The sequence below is a fragment of the Marmota marmota genome, unplaced genomic scaffold, assembly GCF_001458135.2.
Source record: "Marmota marmota marmota unplaced genomic scaffold, marMar, whole genome shotgun sequence".
Lineage (NCBI taxonomy): Eukaryota > Metazoa > Chordata > Mammalia > Rodentia > Sciuridae > Marmota > Marmota marmota.
In genome coordinates, this window is record NW_026000001.1 from 1,453,385 (window position 1) to 1,473,261 (window position 19,877).

At 42.4% G+C, this 19,877-nt stretch overlaps 2 protein-coding genes across 4 annotated transcripts in view; both read left to right on the plus strand.

Moving 5' to 3' along the window:
- The window catches only part of Kdm2a (lysine demethylase 2A), a 112,557-nt gene that overhangs the window by 87,744 nt on the left and 4,936 nt on the right, over window positions 1-19,877 (plus strand). For all 3 annotated transcript variants that reach the window (XM_015503203.2, XM_015503204.2, XM_048807721.1), the window contains 7 exons: window positions 335-729; window positions 10,335-10,418; window positions 11,776-12,045; window positions 12,551-12,682; window positions 14,682-14,771; window positions 16,618-17,333; window positions 19,338-19,501. In XM_015503203.2, the coding sequence (XP_015358689.1) occupies window positions 335-729; window positions 10,335-10,418; window positions 11,776-12,045; window positions 12,551-12,682; window positions 14,682-14,771; window positions 16,618-17,333; window positions 19,338-19,501 (1,851 nt within the window). The remainder of the gene's footprint in view (window positions 1-334; window positions 730-10,334; window positions 10,419-11,775; window positions 12,046-12,550; window positions 12,683-14,681; window positions 14,772-16,617; window positions 17,334-19,337; window positions 19,502-19,877) is intronic.
- Window positions 19,850-19,877, plus strand: part of Grk2 (G protein-coupled receptor kinase 2) — a 31,509-nt gene continuing 31,481 nt past the window's right edge. Inside the window, exon 1 of the mRNA XM_048807722.1 lies at window positions 19,850-19,855. The gene's annotated coding sequence lies outside the window, so the exon portion shown is untranslated. The remainder of the gene's footprint in view (window positions 19,856-19,877) is intronic.

Genomic DNA, 19,877 nt, shown 5'->3' on the forward strand with positions numbered 1-19,877 from the left:
TCCTGCCTCAGCCTCCCAAGGATTACAGCTGCTAGGATTACAAGTGTGCTCCACCGCACCTGATGTGAGACCATTTTTAAATGACAGTATTTTCGTGGGCTGGGGTTGTAGCCCAGTAGTAGAGTGCTTGCCTAGGACATGTGAGGCATTGGGTTCAATCTTCACCATCACAAACAAACAAACAAATAAATAAATAAAGGTATTGTGTTCATCTGTAGTTTAAAATTTTTTTAAATGATGGTTTTATTATTTATAACCTATGTCACCTATTTCTCTTGTTGATCACATGACCAAGTGACATGTTCTTATTGCATTTTTTTCTTTGTATTGGTAGATTTGGAATTAAATGGGTTGGAGTCTGGAAATGGAGAAGAAGAAGGAGTCGACCGAGAACCCCGACGCTTGAGCAATAGGCGTTCTGTCCTCACTAGCCCTGTAGCCAATGGTGTCAACCTGGATTTTGACGGACTGGGCAAAACTTGCCGAAGTCTTCCAAGTCTGAAGAAAACTTTGTCTGGGGATTCATCCTCTGACTCTAGTCGGGGCTCCCACAATGGTCAAGTGTGGGATCCCCAGTGTAGTCCCCGAAAGGACAGGCAAGTGCATTTGACCCATTTTGAGCTTGAAGGCCTTCGCTGCCTTGTAGATAAGTTGGAGTCTCTGCCACTGCACAAGAAGTGTGTCCCCACAGGGATAGAAGATGAAGATGCTCTCATTGCTGATGTAAAGGTAAGCAATTGTTGACTGGGCTAAGACAACCAGTTTCTGGATTTGGAAGGAGAAAGTGTAGGGATTTAGGATAATCCCTGGTTTCATTCACAGAGAAGTTAATACATGCTTATGTTTGTTAATTCTGCTCAGTGCTTAAGTTCCTAGAGTGAAGTGAGACCCCATTGCTCAGTGATAAAAGCAACCCTAAGTTCAATCCCCAGTACCAAACAAAAGGAGGAAAGAAGGACAGTTACAAGTAACTGTGGAGGTTTAACAAGGACTTAAATTTAATCCTAGGGGGGCTGGGGATGTGGCTCAAGCAGTAGCGTGCTCACCTGGCATGCGTGCGGCCCGGGTTCGATCCTCAGCACCACATACAAATAAAGATATTGTGTCTGCCGAAAACTAAAAATAAATAAATAAATATTTTTAAAAAAATTAATCCTATGGCTGGGGATGTGGCTCAGTGGTAGAGCGCTCACCTAACATGTGTGAGGCCCTGGGTTCGATCCTCAGCACCAAATAAATAAATAAATAAAGGTATTGTGTCCATCTACAACAACAACAAAAAAATTTTTTTTTAAATTTAATCCTAAAAACATAGTTAAGGATGACCCACTAAATAAAGGTAGGCCTGAGAAAGTGTTTTACAGTAAAAAATTTTACTTTAAACCTAAGTTATGCTCAGATATAGAGACATATTGCAAGACAAAAGAGAGACCAATAGCATTCTCATCCTAAATGAGAGAAAACAAATTGTTCTTTGTTGGCATATATTGAGTAGGTTTAGTGTCTTTAGTTTCAAATTCATCTATTATTAAAATTTAAATACCTACCTCATAGGTGATAACAAAACAAAATGTCATTTTAAACATTCATTGAATGTTACTTGATTATCAAGTTTCTTCATATATATATATAATATATATAAATTTTTTTAAAATTTATTTCTATACACACACACACATACACACAAAAGAATTAAACCCAGGGGCATTTTACATGCTGAGCTACACCCCCAGTCCTTTTTTTATATACAGTGCTGAGAATTTAACCCACTGTCTCATACATGCTAGGTAAGCGCTTTTCCACTGAACCCCAATCCCACCCCCAATCTTTTTTTTTTTTTTTTTTTTGGTGGTATTAGGGCCCAATCCTTTTTATTATTTAATTTGAGAAAGGGTCTTGCAAAGTTGCTGAGGCTGGCCTCCAACTTGTAAACCTCTTGTTAGCCTCCTTAGTTGCTGGGATTACAGGCATGCATTACTGTACCTGGCTTTTAAAAAAAAAAGTCAGTATTTAGAACTTTTGTGCAGGGCATGGATATGTGTATCAGGAAGCTAGTCCACAGTTGGTAATAATATTATTTTAGAAAACTACCACAGGTATGGGAATCTGGCTTAATGCTAGAGTGCTTCCCTATCATATGTGAAGCCCTGGGTTTGATCTTTTGCAACCACCAAAAATTAAGAACATAATAGGAATAAATTAAGGAATAATTTTTGTCACCCCAATAAATATCTCATAGTAGATCTTTTTTTTTTTAATAACAGGGATTGAACTCAGGGGCACTCGACGCCCAGCCCTATTTTGTATTTTATTTAGAGACAGGGTCTCACTGAGTTGCTTAGTGCCTCGCAGTTGCTGAGGCTGGCTTTGAACTCGCAATTCTCCTATCTCAGCCTCCCAAGCAGCTGGGATTACAGGCATGTGCCACCGCACCCAGCTATCATAGTAAGTCTTTTCCATCATTGATTCCTGGTTCAGGTTTTCCTTGACGACCATATACCCAGCTTCTACCACTCCAGGAAAGAATTCCAAGACTGCAGTCAGGCTTCCTTTTTCCCCTGCCCCCTTTTTCTTTTCAGAGTTGACATTTTAATTATATCTTATATTGTTCATGTATCAGCTAACAGGTTAAAAAGAATACAGAAGTATCTAAAAAGGGGTGGTAACCTGATGAGATTGGTCCTCTTCAATAGTAATAGAAGCTGGGAAGTTAGTATTAGAGTTTGATTTCATAAGTCATGCTCTAAAAGAGGCAAGTGCATGGCTTGTATATGAGGAAGGAAATGACCAAGTTTCTGGTTAGTATGGTCCCATTTCTGGAATGACTAATATGCACCAAAAGTTTTGCTATATTTTCCCAGACTAACAACTTAAATCCCAAACTTAGACTCTTGAGTGAGCAAAGGACATTGAGGTTTTTCTTTTGCACTGTGGTGGAACTTATATAATCATAAGAGCTTAAGTGTAACAAACTTACTTTTATACAGAAGTCTTTTTTATATAGCTATTCTATCATGAATGCATATGGGAAATAATAAATTTGACTTCTGAGACTTGTTAACTTGTATAATTATCTTTAGGAACCTATAAAGAAAGATCTGTAAAATTATATCTAATAACATCCTTTTGGCTTGGGTGTCTATTATTTTTGATTTATAAAATAGAAGAATATCTTCATTCCTAAGGATTATCTATAGATAGATTTGACTCCATAGAATCCAGTTGTAGAAAGCAATGTTGTACTCCACCAATCAATTGTATAAAGTCAAGTATCCTGGTAGAAATACCATTGGAGTAGTTTCAAGTAGCTAATAAGATTTGTGGAGATGATGGTATACCAGGGGAAAATGTAGAAAGATTTGAGTCAAATATTAAGCAGAGTGAAAGGAGGAGGCAGCAGCGAGGGGAAAGAGTTAAGAGGAGACATCTAGAAAGGACTCCTGGCATTATGAAAAGCCCATGGGGAGAGGTTTTTTTGTTTTGTTTTGTTTTGTTTTAAATCAGGATCACAGGGAAACATGGCTGCCAATACTGGCTAAGATACCGAGACAGAGGTCAGAACATGAGGGATTAGTGGCTTGAGGGATAACTGCATAGATTGACAGTGTTCGAATTCTTCCCTCAGTGGCTTGTCCATACCTCCTTATTTGCCCCAAACAAGAGAAGTAAAAATACAGCCAGGCACAGTGGCACTCACTTGTAGGGAAACTTAAACAGGAGAATTACTTGAGCTAAGGGTTTGAGGCCAGCCTGGGCAACAAATCAGGACCCCATTTCTTAAAAAAAAAAAAAAAAAAAAGAAAGAAAGAAAAAGAAAGTGCTTGAATTCTTCAAATATAAGTATCACTCAAAAGAAAAAAGAAAGGATTGGATTGGGTAGGTATGGAATCACTGCACAGCTGGGGATTCTGCAGTGCCAGAGAATTTAGTGTTCATAGATCTAATGGCTTCACTGTAGTGGGGGGGGGGGAGGAGGCACAGAAGTTTGCTGTTTCTGTAGAGAGAGGATTGTTTTCTGTTAAAATCTACCTGGTTCTCAGAACTAATAGAAGGAATGAGAAGAAAAGTAATGAGATGATATATACATAATTACATATCCCTGGAAAAAAAGTTCATTTTAATGCTGATAAAAGGGCTTTGAAGGTTCTAAAATGTTAATTTCTACAGTGTTAAAGAATAATAGAATTAGAAGGAAATTAAATGAAAAATAGGACATTGAAGGGTGTTGATTTATTGGTAAAGTAAATCAGCATGGGTATGGTTCTTTTTGGGAAGAATGTGAGTAACCTTGATAACTAAAAAAGTTTACATTTTTTAGTAGGACTTCACTGTTTTATCTGTGCCCATTTTGATGATAAAGGTGTTCATAGTATATACACATCTACAAAAATAAAGTTTTTGATAAGTCTGACAGTCATACTTCATAATTGCACATTCTAGGCAAGTGCTCTACTACTGAACTATAATCCCAGCCCTTGTTATTTTGGAACAGATCACAAAGTTGCCTAAAACCTGTCATCCTCCTGTCTCAGCCTCTCTGGTAGCTGGGATTGTAAGTGTTTGCCACTACACCCAGCCATACTTTCTGACTCTTGGGCAGATCACTTGTTTTATTTTTTTTCAGTGCTTGGGATTGAATCCAGAGCCTCCTGCATGCTAAGCAAACATTCCACAACTCATCTACATCCCCAGCCATGCTACTAGATTTATAAAAGCCTGTTTTCTCCTTTGTAAAGTTATCTCACAGGATTGCTGTTTACATTCATCATAAGTTATAGCTCAATACTAGACAATGTGCTAATCAGCATGTAGAAGGCCCTAGATTAAGCCCCAGCACCAAACACATATTAATACACCCACACCCCAACCTAATCTCAAAACAAAAATAATATTAGTAAAGCAGTAGCATTATTGTACCCAAAAAATTAGGTGTTATAAATCAGTGAAATGCATTTATTCTACTACTGTGAGGAAATCCTGCCTCCTCTGTGCCAGGAGCCAGATTGAATTTTGAGGAAACTATATAGACATGTACTTGTCCCAAACTTAAGGGTCTTAAGTGGAACAGACATTTAAGTAGGCTAAGAAATACGTGTAGTCTGGGTTTGTAGGTCCTCCTATGCATGACGCAGGGCACTAAGCAAACACTGAGGGAGGGTGCAATAGGCTAATGCTACTCTTATCAAAGAGTCTAACATTTTATTTTGTAACTATGGTCTAAAAATTTACACTAGGCCCCATCCCAAGAATATGATAGGACTGAAGCAGAGAGTTAGGGATAGATGGGTGCTATGGTGCAAGCCAGTAATCCCAGCAACTCTAGAGGCTGTAGCAGGTTTGAAAGTTCAAGGCCATCCTGGGCAACTTAATGAGATCCTCTGCCACTTAGACCCTATTTCAAAATTAAAAAAAGGCTAAGAATGTAGCTCAGTGATAAAGCAACCCTAGGTTCAATCCCCAGTACCAAACAAAAGGAGGAAAGAAAGAAAGGGTTACAAGTAACTGCAGAGGTAATAATCAGGAATTTTCTTCATCTGACACTTGGGTTAATGATTCTGACACTAATAAGAGAAGAACTGATAGAAGACCTAGTTTAATCAGCTCTTTATCCAATAAGCCAATTTTTAAAATAATCAACCTGTACAAATAAAACTTTTTGTCATTTTTACTGATGTGATATTTTTAATAATTCATACATTCTTACTGAACTGAAAGCTTAAAAAACTAAATCATAAGGCACTTAAGGTTAAGTAATATATATATATTTTCTTTAAAATATTTTCATTGTATTCCTGTATTATATAATGTCTTGTTCTTACTAATTCTTATGTTGGTTGCCTGTTTTTTATTATAAATTAATAGTATGTGGGGGGATTAGTCCTTGTTTCATTTGTAATTTGGAAAATTATTTGGTGTGTTTTCTGGTGCCCTGTTTTTTGTCCTTTCCTAGTAGCCTCTAGAATTTGCACTTGCTACAATTTGTATTTTATTGTTTGGGAGTAATGTGTTGCTCTTAAAAATTTGTAGTTTATCATCCTTCTAGGTAAGATAGCACTGAAGACTAAAATAAGCATTTTTCAAGAAGACCTCCCAATAGCCAGCTTACTGTTAAGGAAAGTTTTTAAAACAAAATAAGCTGATGCACTGGGTCTTTAAATCTTAAAATAAAGCGCAAGGGAGAGATTTAGGATTAGGATGACCATAGAAGCATTTCCAAGAAAAAATCAAGAGCCCTAAAATCCCTCCTTCCCTTGGTAAACTACTATAAAAATTAGCAAATGCAAGCCCTTAAGGTATGGTATGCCTGTGTTCTCACTTACTGGGGATGCTAGAGGCTCCAGGCTCAAGGCAGAAGGATGGTTTGAGGCCAACCTAGGTGACAGTGAGACTGCACTCTGAGTAATCACATGCCCCTTCCCCACTTCAGCCTATTTAAGGACACTAAGTCTATTCCAGAAAGTCACTAAAACAACTACTTTGTAAATGCATAAGAATGTATCAGTGATGAAAGCTGGATGTTTATGTCAAAATAGCATCTAATTTCCCAAAAAAAAAAAAAAAAAACTTTTAAGTTACAGTTTGAGGGTCTGAAAATTACATAAATTTGGATCCACACTGCTGCTCTTAGTCTTCTGTTCCTGCTTAGCTTCTCATCCCATGCTGATGTAGGTGCACTGTATATCTCTGAAAACCCAACCTGTGTGGGCACCTTCCCTTGTACCTGTGGCCCGAAGACTAAGTGTTTGTGTTCAGTGTGAGTTTCATGAGGGACGGTGCTGTGCGCCGAGATATGGGTAACATGTAAGTTCAGTGGCTGTCAGAAAGTGGCACAGAGGTGTCTGACAGGACTGCCTGCTTCATCTAGGGAGTATCAAGAATGAGGCAAGCAAAACAGATTTGAATGGAAGTGGAAATCCAAGAGTAGTATCCTGGGGCTGGGGAACATTCTCATGGGTTGAAGAGACTGGTTGGAGTTGGGGAGAATGCCTGGTCCCTGGCCTCCTGTGCCTTGTTTAGATGTGAAGTGCTTTGACCTTGGGTTGTGCCTCAGCCGTTTGACTTGGTCATGATGGAACTGTTAGACATTTCTAGAATGCTGGTTCTCTCAGAACCAGAAGCAGACATCTGTTGTAGATGTAATTGATGGGAAACAGCCGTATTTTATTGACTGTCTCAGTATTGGCTGAAATGTGCTATTTTTTAAGGTTTTTCTGGAAACACATATGCCGGTTCTGGATGGTGGGTTGAGAGCCGCGGGAGCAAGGGCAGGTAAAGCCTGCGGAGAGAAGGAAACTTGGGAGGAGCATAGCCCTCTGCCTAGTTCTTCCTCAGGTCAGACTTTAGGTTCTCCCAGGTGTTTGCCAGAAGAGGGAGAGAAATATGTGTGTGCAGTCAGCCAAAGAGATCTGGCCGGAACAATAAGAATTGACCCTGAGAGGAGAGCTCTGCGGTGAGACAAGGACAAATGCAGGCCTGGGTGCCTAACTAAGCCCATAGGTAGGGCAGAATGGCTTAAAGCCTTCCCTTCCGCCAGCGGCTTCCAAAGTCTGCCACCGGGAGCCCTGGGGTTCTCCTGGTGCGGCGGAGAGGGAGGGAAATGGGGCGGGGCGCCGTGCCTCCCCGGTGGCGCCTCCTCCAATGGCTACAGGAGAGCGGCCGTGAACACACCCCCTCCCTGCGCTGCAGCAGAACGCTGGGCCCTCTGCCTGGCTGGCTCACTCGAGCTCGGCTCCCCCTCCTGCCATCTTCCGTTGCAAAGCATTTCTGGGAGCTGCATGTGGGTGACGCAGCAGCATTGTTCGCAGGCACAGGAAGCCGCGGCTGAGCTGAAGGGCTGAGAAGGAGCTCAGAGCGCTGTCTGCTGCTGCCTCTGGAGAGCCTGAAGGTTTAGAGCTGGACTGTTCTGCCTTATGTGCTCTGAGAGATCCCAGAATTTTCAAGTAAATTGAGATTTTCCTAGAGGCAGAAAAACCTAACTCCTTCCGCACAACTTCCAACACAGAAAACAAAACAAAGACGCTGGGGAAACTTCACCCAAGAGCCTCGGCAGCTCCAGAGCGACGGGAAACGCAAGGTCAGGCGGTCGATTGTCAAGCCCTTTATGGTCTGGGGTGTGTGTAACTGTAGGGACTTTGTCTCAGCCGAAAGGTAGAAAAACTGCCTGCCAGGGAAGTCCAGGACAATGCTTATGATACTTGAGCCGTCATTGCACTTGCTTGCTCACTGGTGGGATGTGCTTTGGAACTGGGTCGCTTGGCTTTGGGGAATCCTTTCCCCCTTCTGCCCAGACGCCCTCGGTTCTTTCCCTTCCTGTGATCTGTGGGGTGTGGGCCTGTTTGAATGTTCTCCCGAATGCCTGGAGCCTAGATAGGCGGCAGCCTTTCCGCACTCCACCCCCGCTCCCCCATCTCAAACCCCCTCTGGTGAGGGGTGGTGGCTTCTTTATATGGTTTCTTGTAGGGCCTCAGCTGGAGTCAGCCTTTTTTGATGAAAGCAGGGCGTGCTTGGTTGAATGGCCCCAGAGAAATAAAGCTTGGAAGGAAATCTGCATTTCCCTCCACACCCACACGCACCCCAGTAACTGAGCCATGGACGTGTGAACAGCTGCCCCCCCCCCCAACGCCAACACAGTTTCTCACCTCCCCTTCCCTGTGCCACCCATAAAAGTCTTGCAGGTAGAATTAGAATGCTTTAGGTGAACAGTTAAGTTCCTTTTCTACTCTCTTAAACAGTCAGATCTTTCTCTGCAGTCTGTTTTGCTGAAAGTGGAAAGTCCCTGTTTGTGGACAGCTCAGTTCTCTCAACAGAGGAAATGGGCAGAGTCCTACTCCTCGGCAGTGCGGAGTGGGGGAGGGGAGCGTATACTCCCTAGCGCACATTTTGAATGGACCCGAATTTTTCACCCTAGGGAGATTAGTGACCCAGACCAGCTCCTCTTTCCACGTGGCACCACACCCCGCCTCTTCACCCCCACGCAGTATGGTGCTAACAGGAGGCTCCAGAATAGGATGCCATAGCAACTTGAAGTAAATAAAACGCCTGCAAAGGAGATCAGTTTGGGGGAAGGTGCAAGGCATCTGGAGACTTGGCAAAAAGCAATCTTGATAGAAGAGCTTCACCACATCTTACAGGGTCTTTGGAAGCCCAACTCTGGGATTTGAAACATGATTTTTTGTTAAGGATGAAAATAATTTAAAGTCCTGATTATGAAAAGTGGTTATTAAAAATAGCCCAGGCATGCAAATCTGTCTAGGTCAAAGTTTAGCTTTTTCTGAAACTAGTTACTCTCTCTACACACCTAAGGCAAGTGTAACTTGCCTTTCAGATTTGCATTCTTTTGTTGTGGCATTGCTTTAGGGCTTAATGAGGTCAGAAGAAAAGATTTCATTCTGCTGGAAGATCTGAGCTTCTGAAATTTGTCTAAAACATAAAAGGTTTATCTCAAAATAACAGTCAACCAATGTTTTTCACTTAAGTGGCAGTTTTTTACTGTAGCATTATTACTAAGTCTTTCAGACTTGATTGGTTAAAGTCATGAGAACTATTGCCCCTGAGATTACTACCCCATTAATAGAAATAAAGGCAAATTGCTTTCTGTGAGTGTACATGCATACAAAGTGTGTGCGTTTGTGCACAAACGAACCAAATAGAGATTTCTGTAATCAGCCTTATGAGATCAGATCAGAGTCTTGTGTTGAATCAGGATGTTAACATTAACTCTGCTGTTCGTCCTAGTAGTTCAGTATTAGCCCAGTCATTTTGATGCATACATCTTTACATTCATTCTTTGCATTGCATGCGTCTGCAAAAGGAAGGCAAAATCTAACTACCTGATAATATTCACTAGCCAGTGTAGAGAAGTAAAGGGACAGTATAAACTTCTACTGTCACAACTACATGACAAGTAACATTTGTCACCACAATAGCTCGTTGCTTCATTATTAAGTGTTAGTATGCATGTATAAGTAAAGGGTTGGGGGCTGGGTTGTGCTTCAGTGGTAGAGTACTTACCTGGTATGTATGAGGCCCTGGGTTCCATCCCCAGCACCTCAAAAAAAAAAAAGAAGAGGTAAGGATTTGGGAGCAAAGGTAAGTTTGAAGTCTTGATAAAATTGCTGTAGTCCATATTTTCTCTTTCATCTTTGATTCATTTATTTTGCAGCAAGTCCCTGTATGAAGGGAGATTGCAGACAGTTGCCAACCTTCTCTTCCTTTTGGAACTTGATGAGAATAAGTCTTAAGTGTGGATATTGTTGGGAAAGGTTGAACTCCGTGTTCGACTGCCCTGATTTTAATTTTTTTTTTTCCCTTCTTCTCTCCTATCCTACTCTCAGATTTTGCTGGAGGAGCTTGCCAATAGTGATCCCAAGTTAGCCCTCACTGGAGTCCCTATAGTACAGTGGCCAAAAAGGGATAAGGTAAGAAACCCTTCTGCTTGATCTTCAGACTGCTCAAGCCTTTTGCTAGCTGATGATTGTCATTCCAGGAAGAAATGAACAACTAGAGGCAGGCAACTTTTAGTGCATTAATACAAACTTGACAGAAAATTACTTGGACCTGACCAAACTCTTAGGGTCAGTGTAATTGGCTATCTTTGGAGGTAAATCTCTTAACAGAACCATCAAATCAGGAGGCTTCCCTCTAGATGCAGATGCCAAGCTCTGTATTTTTTGTTCAAAGTGGATCACCTTCTATCTTTCTGGCCCAGAGACTCAGTTATCTTCATAGGCAGGATTTAAAACTAGTTAAAAGAGAATTAACACCAGCTAATAAATTGTCAGTTATGAATTTTCATGCCTCTTTAGTTAAGGTCCTATAATTTTTTTGCCATATTTTCCTCTGTCAAGGTTGTATGTTAAATAAATGATAATATTCTAATCCTGGCCATGAGTTTCACCCCTCTTTTGTGTTTCCCAGTGGAAAGCCATCACATTACAGTGGTGTTTAGGCAGAATATAAAGCTGTGGAGTATAACAATGTTTTAAAGAACTACCTCCCCCATTCTTAGTCCCACCTGGCCACATAGGACTGCCAAAACAGTTCAGTCATTTCTGGTTATTGAGTATTTTGTGTCAGGAAAGAGTTTAAGACATGGTGGGGAATTAAAGACTATATGGTTCTTGTTCTTTGAAAGGTCACTAACAAGATAAATGAAAGTGCTGAAGGTACTAAAATTATAAACATATACCAGAGAGATTTATTCCACATTTCAGTGTTATTGGGAATGTTTGCTGTGTACCAGATCCTGTGCTGGGATTCAAAGTGATAAATGTTAAGACCAGTTTCACCCTCAAGTAGTTTGCCATTCCATTTAGGAGCATATTCTAAGTAGTCAGTATAAGGAAATACTGGAGGTCCCCTGGGGTAACTTCAGTACATGGCACTTACCCAGAAAGCTTCAGGGAGTGGCAGATCTCAACAGCTCCGCAAAATGAAAGGGATGTGGCTAAAATAGTAGGCTGAAAGACTAAGTCGGGATTGGCAGATTTTTATGTGAAGGTTTAGATGTTAAATATTTTAGGTTAGGTACTCCATATAGCCAGCCATAGCGTCTCAGTTCTGCCTTCATAGCATGAAGCCAGCCATAGATGATAGATAAACAAAGGAACACAGCTGTGTTCCAATAAAATTTATTTCTAAAAACAGGCAGCAGACAGATTTATTCACAAGCCAGAATTTGCTAGTCCTGGACTAGATACACTGCTATGTAATCTTCTACCCTCTTCAGTCTTAAAGCAACCTGATATGATTGACCTCACCACATTCTCTTTCCAGCTTAAATTCCCCACCAGGCCAAAGGTGCGGGTTCCTACCATCCCCATCACAAAGCCTCACACTATGAAGCCAGCACCACGGTTAACACCTGTGAGGCCAGCAGCAGCCTCACCCATTGTGTCTGGAGCCAGGCGGAGAAGAGTGCGCTGTCGCAAATGCAAAGCCTGTGTGCAAGGAGAATGTGGTGTTTGCCACTACTGCAGGGACATGAAGAAGTTTGGAGGTCCTGGACGAATGAAGCAGTCCTGTGTCCTCCGACAGTGCTTGGCAGTAAGTAATATGCAGGGTAAAGACTTCAGGGGAATGGGTATCAGTGCCAGAGGGATTAGAATACACCTGATATAGTCAGGGATTACAGAACTGAGAGAAGGAGGTAGCTACATTCTCTTTGGCTTTCTTCATTTTGTCCATCTCTACCTGGGTTCAGAAGAAAGATCTGTAGCTCTAAAAATAATCTAATCTTGCTTGATTTTCAGAGACTAGCCCTTGAAGGGTGATCACTGGTTTCTGTTTCCTCCATAAATGAACTAGAAAGGACCTGTGAGGCTAAGGATAAACCAACTGAAAGTGAATTAGGCCCCATTTGTCTCTGATTCCCAGCAGTTCAGTCCCCCATCTTCTTCCTCTGTTATTGTTTTCTATCAGAACCATCTTTCCTATCTACCTGTGTCACTAGAGAGTTATAGGAACCAATCTCTCATCTTCAGTTAAAGGGAAACTGAAATGATAAGGATCTAAGTCTGCTCTCTTTGTTTCTATATTTGTTCTCTTATAGCCCAGACTGCCTCACTCAGTCACATGTTCCCTTTGTGGAGAGGTGGATCAGAATGAGGAGACACAGGACTTTGAGAAAAAACTCATGGAATGCTGTATCTGTAATGAGATTGTTCATCCTGGATGCCTGCAGGTAAGGAGAGGCTTAAGATCCCCTAAAGTATCAGCTGATAGAGCAACAGGAGGTAGGACACCTGTCACAAGAGACTGCCACCACCTGTACTGTGGGACCTTAACCCATGGTCACATGAGTGGTCTGACATCGGCCCTTAATTCAGGTCTACTGTGGATCAGGCTCTGTTTTAGATCCCAAGGATAGAAGAGTATGTAATACAACAGTTCCTGCCCTTATGGCACTTACAGTCTGGCCTCTGGACAATGCATATGCAGTCATCTGGTCATCATGAAACTGCAGGGTCTATTTGGAAATGCCTTAAACCTTCAGGCTCTCTGCTACACCTTAAGTGTCTCTCTGAATATATGTTCCCAAGGAACAGTGGGGGTGATACTGTCAGCTAGCATTGAAGGAGTATTCTCTGCAGCAGGCTTGGGACATGTCTGAGCTTTTACAAAGTAATAAGGAAGTGTAGACCACAACTTCAGAGATAAAGTCAGCTGGTCTGGCCTAGGTCCTGTATTCATAAGATCTCCCCAGATGATCCTGTTGTGCAGCCACGGCAGAGAATCACTGTTTTAACATACATTTTCTTTGTTGCAGTAGGGATTACAGGAATGTCCTACCATGCCCAATTTACATACATTCTGTGTTTTGTTGTTGTTGTTGTTGTTGTTGTTGTTTTTTGTTTTTTAGTTCTACATGGACACGTTTTTATTTTTGTTTATTTATTTTTACGTAGTGCTGAGGATTGAACCCAGTGCCTCACATGTGTGAGGCAAGTGCTCTGCCACTGAGCCATCACACCAGCCTTAAATTCTGTTTTTATTGTTGTTGTTGTTTGTTTTTATGTGGTGCTGAGGATCGAACCCAGGGCCTCGCACATGCTAGATGAGCACTCTACCACTGAGCCACAATCCCAGCCCCCTACATTAAGTTCTTAATGTTTAAAACAAGTCTATAAAGTTGAATCTCTTATTTCTCATGGATGAGTGGGCATGGTGGTACGTACCTATAGTCCCAGCTATTTGGGAGACTGAAGAAAGATTACTTGAGTCCACAAATTTGAGATTAGCCTGGGGCAATGTAGCAAGAACTTATCTCAAAAAAATAAAATAAGGGCTGAGGTTGTGGCTCAGTGGTAGAGCACTTGCCTAGCATGTGTGAGGCACTGGGTTCAATTCTCAGCACCATATGTAAATTAGTTTTTTAAAAATTGAAAATATATATATAAAAAGTGTATATGGTAGAGCACTTGCCCTAGTGTGGGTGAGGCCTAACACAATTAATTAATTAAAATAATAAATACACGGTGCTGGTACTTTCCCAGAAAGTGTCTACTATATTATGATTACCACGTCAACAGTGATTATAAGACATTGATAGTTTGAGAAGCCCAGTTTCAGAAAGATTAAAGTGTGGAAAATATGGATCTTACAATTGATAAAATAGAGAATTACCTTCACTGTGATGACAGTGGTTAATACAAAGCATTCAGTAAATGCCGGGCACTTTTCTAAACATGTTGCATAATATACAATTGATTTAATCCTTAACCACAACCCTGGTAAGGTACATATTGTTCTGTCCGCAACAGTTGTGTTTTTGCATTGTTATACATATTTCCATTTTACAGTTGAAAACACTGGGTCACAGAGACTAACTTGATCATTAGTCTCTAAACCCAAGTAGTTGTAACCATGACCAACTGCCAAGTTCAGGTCTGGTGCTATTGAGAATCTGTGTCAGGAGAAGAGATCCCAAAATGATCCTGATCTTTGGAAGTCTCTTAATGAAGTTTAATTTTGGTCAAGTAACCAAGAATGGTGGTGGCCAGTTTCCCAGTGGCTGGGAGTGGGTATCCATGCCATTTGGAGCTGAGCAGCTCTATTTTTCCTCCCCTGTGGACCAGCTTGTTTAGAAATGGGTAACTCCCCTAGCTTCTTCCAACCTATATTACACTGTGTGATGATGAAGGCAGAAGAGATTGACCTTAAACACCCCTATCTGTCTATAGATGGATGGAGAGGGATTGCTTAATGAGGAATTGCCAAATTGCTGGGAATGTCCGAAGTGTTACCAGGAGGACAGCTCGGAGAAGGCCCAGGTAATGGAACTTAATGGCTTCATTTATGACTGCAAAAGAAGCATCCAGTGTGGGGATGTTAGGTTTGCCTCTGCAACAGCATTCACAGAGTGTCTCTGACCTAGGAAATGATTTTTGTTTGTTTGATCCTTTTTTTTCTTTTTTTACTTATTTGATTTTTCATTGTTAAAGTTTTTAGGTTTTTTTCTGTTGTTAGTTTAGTTTTGTTTTGTTTTAATTAAATATTGTTCCACTTGAAATTCACAAATTCCTGAGGTCTTTCATACTCTGGGGCAGTAGAAATTAGGAAGCTTAGCAGGGCTAGTGGGAATTTAGGTGGGCAGGTTCTCTCCTGAGGAATGCAACTAGAGGGGAGGCAGTGGCCTAAGACCAACTGTAAATACTAGAGCCATGTGCTTGAGTTTCCAGTTAAGCAAGTTCACATTTTTATCATCTTCATCTCTGTGGCCTGACAGAAATGCCTGCCCACCCCACCCCCCACCGTACCCAAATCTATCATTCGAAGACAGCCCCTCCCCTAAAGGATATTGGGACCAGCTCCATGACCTTGTCCCAGGGCAGCTGAGGTTGCTGGCCTAATGGTTGCCAGTAATTTCAGTGTCCAAAAGGACTCTGGTTACTGAGGCTGGCAAAACAGGACCTAATGGGACACACAGAAGAGGCAGCTAGGCTATTCTGTTGTCCATTCTCCAGGAGCCTGAACAAGAGTGCAGAAGAAGCATAAGGGAGTTCCTTATCTTCTTAGTATTTCTTCCACTGGGGCTCTGAGGTAATTGAAATTTCAGTCTAAATATCTTTGAGAGCAACTTAACTAGTGCTTAATTCATTCCAAGTTCTTGAACTCTAGTAGCTTTTATATTCGTCATCAGTGGTGGTGTTGAGGGTTGGCATCTCTGCTATAGAAGATGGCAGATGGTGGATGCTGTTTCAGTTATGTTATAATACATTGCAAAACCAGCATCTAGAAGGCAGTCATTACCTCCCAACTGTGTGACCAAAGAATTTAAGAAGGAAAAGGAGCAGAGGTCAGGACTGTTGCTCAGGAACGTAAAATGTCTCCTTAAGGAAAATCTGAATTATTAATAGGATTCCTAGTGGCACATAGTGACTGGGCTTTGTCACAGCATATCCAAGTTGGTTTCTAGGAAGGGACTAGCATCTTTAGAGCACAGGTGTCACCTAATGAGGTGTGGGTGGGTCTGTGGGGTAACTCACTGTGGTCCTGAGCCATTCCCTCTGCAGTTAATGGTTTCTCACCAAGGTTCTCATTCTGTTTTCTCTCTCACATGGTGAATGGAGTAGAAGCAGTAGCTGGGAGGGTTGTGCTAAATGCCAGAGAGCTCAGAGTCTAAAAGTTGGTGATGTTTGCCCCTCTCAGCCCCTGCTTCCTCATCCAAGAGACAGAGACAGACTGTTTCTTTCCAACCACTAACATGAGACACATTACATGGGTGAAAACTAAATTAGAGGCAAGATTTTAAATGGTCAGATTATGAAGATGTAGAGTTATAACCTGTTTAAATAGTATTTTTACCCAGAGAATTATAATTCAAAATCCAGAGTTGAATAAGGTGGGATATACATTCAAGCAGTCCAGATTTGGATCTCACTCCTCTCTACTTGGACACAGACCATTTTTTGACCCACTTACAGATTTTTATTCCATAATCAAGTGTTATCTGGCACAGGTCTGAGCTCAGTTGCTGATCTTCATAGAGTGTAAATTGCAAGCTCTGAAAAGATAACTCCCTCTGGCAGCAGTGACATCTCTCAGGCTTACCTTGTTGGTTCAGAGGGTTTGGGGGAAAGGAAGCACTGATGTTGCTTTTCTGGGCATATTTTGCAGAAGCGGAAAATGGAAGAGAGTGATGAAGAAGCCGTACAAGCCAAAGTCCTGCGGCCCCTGCGGAGCTGCGACGAGCCCCTCACACCCCCGCCTCACTCACCCACTTCCATGCTGCAGCTCATCCATGACCCTGTTTCCCCCCGGGGTATGGTGACTCGGTCATCCCCTGGGGCTGGCCCCAGCGACCACCACAGTGCCAGCCGTGATGAGCGCTTCAAACGGCGGCAGTTGCTGCGGCTGCAAGCCACAGAGCGCACCATGGTACGGGAAAAGGAGAACAATCCCAGCGGCAAAAAGGAGCTGTCTGAAGTTGAAAAAGCCAAGATCCGGGGATCGTACCTCACTGTCACGCTACAGAGGCCCACCAAAGAGCTCCACGGGACATCCATTGTGCCCAAGCTGCAGGCCATCACGGCCTCCTCTGCCAACCTTCGCCATTCTCCCCGTGTGCTAGTGCAGCACTGCCCAGCCCAAACCCCCCAACGTGGGGACGAGGAGGGGCTGGGGGGAGAGGAGGAGGAAGAGGAGGAGGAGGAGGAGGAGGAAGATGACAGTGCAGAGGAGGGGGGTGCAGCCAGGCTGAATGGCCGGGGCAGTTGGGCTCAGGATGGAGACGAAAGCTGGATGCAGCGGGAGGTCTGGATGTCTGTCTTCCGCTACCTCAGCCGCAGAGAACTTTGTGAATGTATGCGAGTGTGCAAGACGTGGTATAAATGGTGAGCAGGGATACAGAGGGGTATGGGCATAGGTGGTAGGTCTTCCATTTGAGAGCAGCATGCCCTTTGTTACCTGAAGGCTTGTGGGGTCCTACAAGGAGCAAACGGACCCAGTCTATTTCCTGGACTGTGTGTCCTATTAAAGATATAGCCTTCTGTATCAGCAGATATTATTAGGGGAATTTAGCCATTGCCTCCTCTCCCTGCTCTATGCTTCCCCATCTTTCTCTGCTGGGTGAAGAGAAACTGTGATGGTTTTGTACATTTTTATACTAAATCTCAAGTCCTAATGAGCTGGAAGTCTTATCCCACCCTTATGGGTTCAGTTTATCATGTGGTGGTGGAGAGCCTAACATGCAAGTCACTTGTCTGATTTTCATGACACAGATGACTACATCCAGGCCCCTGCCTTGATAACTTTTGTACCCACTGAGAGAAGTGGGCATGCTTTCCAAAATGAATTTGAAGGTACTCATAATTTTCCACAGTTTTATTTCTAATCCTCCAAACCTTAACCAGTCCCTTTTTCCAGCAAGCATGGTCCAGTTTGGGAACTTCCTGAGACTCAGTTGCCCTTCTTTTCTTTCTATCTATCTATCTATTTATATACGGTGCTGAGAATCTAACCCAGTGCCTCACACATGCTAGGCAAGCGCTCTGCCACTGAGATACAACCCCAGCCCTTAGTTTCCCTTCTTAATGAGACCAGCCTTCTCAGGTTGAACAGACTCTTGGAGGGGAAATCCCTAGGATTGATGATGAACAAAGGGCTTTCTGTTGGACATTTCAGGTTTTTCCTTATGCTCTAGGACATATTTCTTTTATCTGTATCACATCCTAATACAGCAGTTCACAAAGTACATTGTCCTAACCACCAGCATCCTCTTGGGAACTTACTAGAAATGCAGATCCTCAGGGACCATCCCAAGCCTGCTGAATCAGAGCCTTGGGCGTGGGTCCAGCAAGCTCTTGCAAGCCCTCCTCTAGGGGACTCTGCTGTGTGCTTATTTGAGAACCTCTGCTTTCTGGTCAGCAGCTTCCTCCTGCCATAGAAGTTTGATGTGCCACCGGTGAAATTTTGTCAGTCTTTAAATAAAGACCCTATTCTTTGCCAATAAGAGTTTATTTTTCAAAACACTATGTGATCTTCTCAGATTATCTTAATATTTCTCTTTCTGGGGCTAGTGTGCCTGCCTAGCTCTACCCCTTTAGTTTCTAGTCCAAGGTACATAAATCTCCCATTATGTGCTGTTTCCCCGCTCTCTGCCAGCCAGACTCTGCTGGGCAGGGGTGGGATTATAAAATAATATGGAACCCGCATGGTACAACACAGTGTGTGGCCTGTGGATTTGTAGTCTGCAGTGGAAAGGCAGTCCTCTACGTTTTACGGCTGGCCTGAACTGACTCGAAAATGTCAGGCTAGCACCAAGTCAGAAACCCAAGGTGGAGAGAGGATCTAGGCCTGATAAAGAGCCTCTTAAGGCCTAAGACAGTAATGAGTTTAAGGTGCGGGTATTGTGCAAGTGCTGAGTAAAACCCTGTGTTTCCAGCAGCTGTTAGTGACTGATAAAGACTGGATAAGCCAAGTACCTTCAGTCAATAAAAAGTCAAGAAATAGTAAAATGTTTATTTTCATATTCTTCAGTAGGAACCAGCCATTTTAGGGCATAAGGCATTATAGTGTATTGTTTTTGTGTCCCTAACAACTGTGTTCTCAACTGCTCCAGAAATAGGGTAACTGATTATATATTTAAGTTATATATTACTTAATATGTAGGTCTGCAAAATGTCTAGTTGCTATTGAGAACAAGGCAGTTTTTGCCTAGGCTTTGAGGCAAAAAATAAAAAGGGTGTGATCTTCATTCTTCCTATAGAAAAATATAGGGAGAATGATCCTTCAGGAAGCATTCTGTTTATTCCAAAAGTCTGCAGCAGCCTTTGATGGGCACTATGTTGACAGGGTATCAAGTTAATTACAGCTTGTGCTCTTCTCTTCTGTCACAGGTGCTGCGACAAGAGACTTTGGACAAAAATTGACTTGAGTAGGTGTAAGGCCATTGTACCCCAGGCTCTCAGTGGCATCATCAAGAGGCAACCAGTTAGCCTTGACCTCAGTTGGACCAATATCTCCAAAAAGCAGCTGACATGGCTGGTCAATAGGCTGCCAGGTGGGTGAGCAGGCAAAGATGAGCTGTTAATGGTGCTTCTTAGAATTACTTTATGCCATTTTTGAATTTTGCTTAGTAAGAGATTTGTCTGGGACCACCTTAACTGCTCGTCTCCAAGGAGTCACTGGACTGGTGACTACACTAGACAACAAAGAAATGGATCAGGTGATGCCACCAACTCTCCACGTCTCCTCAGCATAGCCACTGGAGAGGAAACTTAAGTCTGATATTGCCTTGACTGGCCCCTTGTAAGCTCTTCAGTATTTTGAGGTCTCAGAAAGACAGGAAAGCCACTCATTCTTGTATTGTTCTGTTAGGAGCTAAGCAGTCAGTTTAATGTCAAAGCCAGAAGATGTAATATAGGATACCAAAGGAG